The 4,280-nt window shown below is 34.7% G+C and overlaps 1 protein-coding gene across 1 annotated transcript; it reads left to right on the top strand.

Annotated features, from left to right (window-relative positions):
• Positions 1-2,025: 2,025 nt before the first annotated feature.
• Positions 2,026-4,280, top strand: LOC109011570 (sugar transport protein 12-like). Its single transcript, XM_018992828.2, has 4 exons — positions 2,026-2,272; positions 2,426-2,751; positions 2,899-3,528; positions 3,652-4,280. The coding sequence occupies exons 1-4, from the start codon at positions 2,143-2,145 to the stop codon at positions 4,144-4,146; spliced, it is 1,581 nt and encodes a 526-aa protein (XP_018848373.2). The 5' UTR covers positions 2,026-2,142; the 3' UTR covers positions 4,147-4,280.

Raw genomic sequence — 4,280 nt, 5'->3', positions numbered from 1 at the left:
ACAAGAAGATCAACAAAGAGAGATGCAACTCCAAATGCAGACGCTTACGTAACAATTCAAGTCTCCAAACAATTGATTTTCGTGTTTTGCATAAATTCTAGGATTTATAAAATTATGTATTGATAACATTATTAGTATTATTAGTATTTTATTTATTTAGTTCTGACTTATTATATTAGTTTTATTTATATTGAACAATTTGTAATGTATTTTTGAAATATAAATATCTATTTGGTTTTAAATTAGTATTCTCTATGAAAATACTAATCGTTCGAACGATCATCAAACGTTCAAATATATATACATCGGACACAACCGTTTGAACCTCACAAGTTAAAATTCGAACTGTAAAAAAACGTTGCGCCCCATTCGAACATGCAACTCACTCTTTCCATCCCAAATACGTTGAATGGCTTAATCAATTATAAAATTAATATAATTTATGTTGGAGCATCAATTTGTTTGTTCGAATGTTTCTTCATGTGTATTTGGTCGAACATACTGGTATCAATCGAGTACTGGACATGTAGTACCCGTTTGAACATACATATTGTTCGAATGTTTTTTTTTTTTTTGCTGTTCGAACGACTTACTGAAACGAATTTCAATCGTCTTAGAAAAAAATTTTGTTCGACCGTGATCGAACGGTCTAGCAAAATTTAGTCCCCAAAATACCTTTTAGGACAGTTATATTAGGACAACATTGAGACACTTTTTTTCGTCTCAAAATATAGTTTGAGACGAAAATCCAATCTTTTGGGACAAAACATTTTATCCCTAAAGACTTTATCTGTTGTAGAATTTATGTATCCATAAGTTTGCTAGCTGCTACTAAATTTAATTATCTTGTGTTTAGTATTATCTAATCTTTATATGTTTGCGAAAGTCGATCGGCACCTATGGTGCAACCGGTCTAATTGTATTACGCTGTAAACATAAGAGTAATGATATTTATTATCTCTTTAACCATCACCTTGAAGCCATTATCTTCTAACGCGACATAAATAATTGAAAAATTATTTCATTTATCTGTCGATGATTTGATATTGTATTAAAAAAAATAAAAAGATGAGAAATGATATTTACACTCATGGAGAAAAATATTGAATAAATATGAAATTTATATGAAAAAAATTAATTTTTTAATAATAGATCCTATTACTTTTAAAAAAATTACACAATATTTATATACTCCACAACTGTATATAATATTACTCGAGATTGTCCTTGAATATTTTATGGGTTAGATCCATCTATTGGACCTCTTCATGCTATGCAAAATGACTTAGTGATCATGGTGGTCTGGTAGTTAATGTAAGTAGTTAATTAGGATTTATTAGCATCTATATATGACTATCTTTATAACACATGATCTATTCTATGCGGGTTATTCATATCCTTGATCGATATAGGGTTAATGGGCCCGCTGGCCACATATATATGCAATCTAATCCATCTATTCTATTCTCAAGTTTGTCTATAGACTGCACATGATCATCTACATCATTTAAATGATAAAATTTAATTTTTAAAATTTAAAATTTAAAATTTATCTTTTAAATCAAATTATACAATATAAATATATTATTATTTATGCTCTACACACTGACTTGAAAATAAAATCTTTAATCCAAAAATGTTAATTAATTTAAAATTTTTCTAAAACAATCCCTCATCCTGATAATTATAAATATCTAGAATCAAAGCTTAACCAATTATATTGATTTTTAGGCTCTAATTAATTAGTTAGTAGATGAATTTAAACTTCATTTTCTCTATAAATATTCAAGAACTACGTACATAATTATATAATTACAAAAAAAAAAAAAACAAAAGATAAAGTAATTATCTTTATCTGCTTAATCTTTTATATTTATCAAGAAAATCCCAACTCAAACTCTACAATTTTTTTTCCTGAGAAAAATCAGTCCTTCCGCACTTTCAGTTATACGATTAGATTATCCGTTTAGATATTTTCGTGATAATCTTAAAATCGAATATGGATAAATTCATCACGGATAGACTACTAGTGCCCATAGGAATCCTGGCACTCCTGGTCTATAAATTTCAGTGCTTCTGATCATCGTTAATTTGATTCTTCTGGCTCTTTTCTCTTCTAAAGAAGTGATCAATTACGTCAAAATGGCCGGTGGTGTTATCGCTTCGTCGGATGGACGGGACTATCCGGGCAAACTCACTTTCAAGGTCTTCATGACATGCGTAGTCGCTGCCACGGGTGGCTTGATTTTTGGTTATGATCTTGGAATTTCAGGTAACAATCCTCAAGTTCGATCACTTTTGTTTTTTAATCGTTCCTTGCATCCCGTTTTTACCTATCGTTTTGGATTGCGAGTGCACGGAGAAGATCAGGCCGTATATATATGTATTCGTCGCTGATATATCTAGGGTTTCTGTAATGTTACAGGCGGAGTTACATCCATGGATTCCTTCTTGGAAAAGTTTTTTCCCGCTGTATACAAAAAGGAGGCAGCGGTGAAACCTTCTGATGATCAGTACTGCAAATTCGACAGTCAGACATTGACTCTGTTTACTTCGTCCCTATATCTTGCTGCCTTGATCGCATGCATCTTTGCATCAACCATAACCAGACATTTTGGGAGGCGGACTACGATGCTTTGGGGTGGAATACTTTTTTGTGTTGGTGCGCTTGTCAATGGCTTCGCTGATAGGATCTGGATGCTTATTGTTGGCCGTATGCTACTTGGTTTTGGCATTGGATGTGCAAATCAGGTAAAAGAAAAATCCCAAGTCCGATATGATCTGTCTCTTATCATATATACAAAAACAATTTTGAATTTCTGATTAATTCAGATTCACACGTCTGAATTATTATACATACGTACATGATAATCTGAGTTATTATATGTTTGTTTACAGTCTGTGCCAATTTACGTCTCTGAGATGGCTCCATATAAATACCGAGGTGCTCTCAACATGATGTTCCAATTGGCAATTACAATTGGCATCCTCATTGCCAATCTTCTGAACTACTTCTTCTCTCAGATTGAGGGTGGTTGGGGATGGCGCTTGAGCTTGGGTGGTGCCATGGTCCCTGCTTTAATTATCATTATAGGTTCGTTTTGTCTTCCCGACACTCCAAACTCTCTGATAGAGCGTAACCATTACGACGAGGCCAAGGAACAACTTGTGAAGATCCGAGGTATTTCCAACGTAGACGAGGAATTCAATGATCTTGTGGCGGCCAGCGAAGCCTCTAAATTAGTAAAACATCCTTGGGCTACCATTTTCCAAAGGAAGTACAGGCCTCAACTCACAATGGCCATTTGCATTCCCTTCTTCCAGCAGCTCACTGGCATGAACGTGATCACCTTTTATGCTCCTGTTTTGTTCAAAACCATTGGTTTCGGAAGCAGTGCTTCGCTCATGTCTGCTGTGATTACCGGTAGTGTTAATTCTCTCGCAACCCTGGTTTCAATTTTTAGTGTTGATAGGTGGGGAAGAAGGACCCTTTTCCTTCAGGGTGGCGCTCAAATGTTCATATGTCAGGTATATATATCATAATTCTAAGTCTGATCTCTTTATAATTGGATTCCTTTGTATATATAGCTTTATCTTGCGCTTCTTATTAATTTACATGCATATTTGATTTATTTATTTATGCAAATACAGGTTATAATTACAATAGCAATTGCTGCTAAATTTGGAATGACTGGAAACCCGGGTGAATTGCCGAAGTGGTATGCTTTTGGATTGGTGTTCTTCATCTGCATTTACGTTGCTGGATTTGCATGGTCATGGGGTCCTCTAGGGTGGTTGGTTCCCAGTGAAATCTTCCCACTGGAAATCAGGTCTGCTGCTCAGAGTATCAATGTCTCCGTGAACATGATCTTCACCTTTGCCATTGCACAAGTCTTCACCTCAATGTTGTGCCATCTGAAGTTTGGGCTGTTCATCTTCTTTGCATTCTGGGTAGTGGTAATGAGTTTCTTCATTTACAAGTTCCTGCCGGAGACTAAGGGTGTCCCCATTGAAGAAATGTCAATTGTGTGGCGAAATCACCCTTACTGGCGCAAGTTTGTTGATTCTGAAGAAGACAAGAGTACTCCTTCGGGCGGCCCTGCATCAGGAGATATTCAGATGGGCAAAAGGGTCAATAATGCTTGATCAATACTGATATGCTTAATTATAAGTTTTTTCATTCTCTTCATGTATATAACAATTACTTAGCTAGCTCCCTATTTTTTATTTCTGAATTTGGATCGAATCGTTTTGTTAAACGATGATCTTATTTTGTTTTA

This window comes from Juglans regia, chromosome 2 (genome assembly GCF_001411555.2).
Source record: "Juglans regia cultivar Chandler chromosome 2, Walnut 2.0, whole genome shotgun sequence".
NCBI classification, from domain to species: domain Eukaryota; kingdom Viridiplantae; phylum Streptophyta; class Magnoliopsida; order Fagales; family Juglandaceae; genus Juglans; species Juglans regia.
The sequence above is the reverse complement of the archived record's forward strand: the minus strand, read 5'-3'. Positions and strand labels throughout refer to the sequence as shown.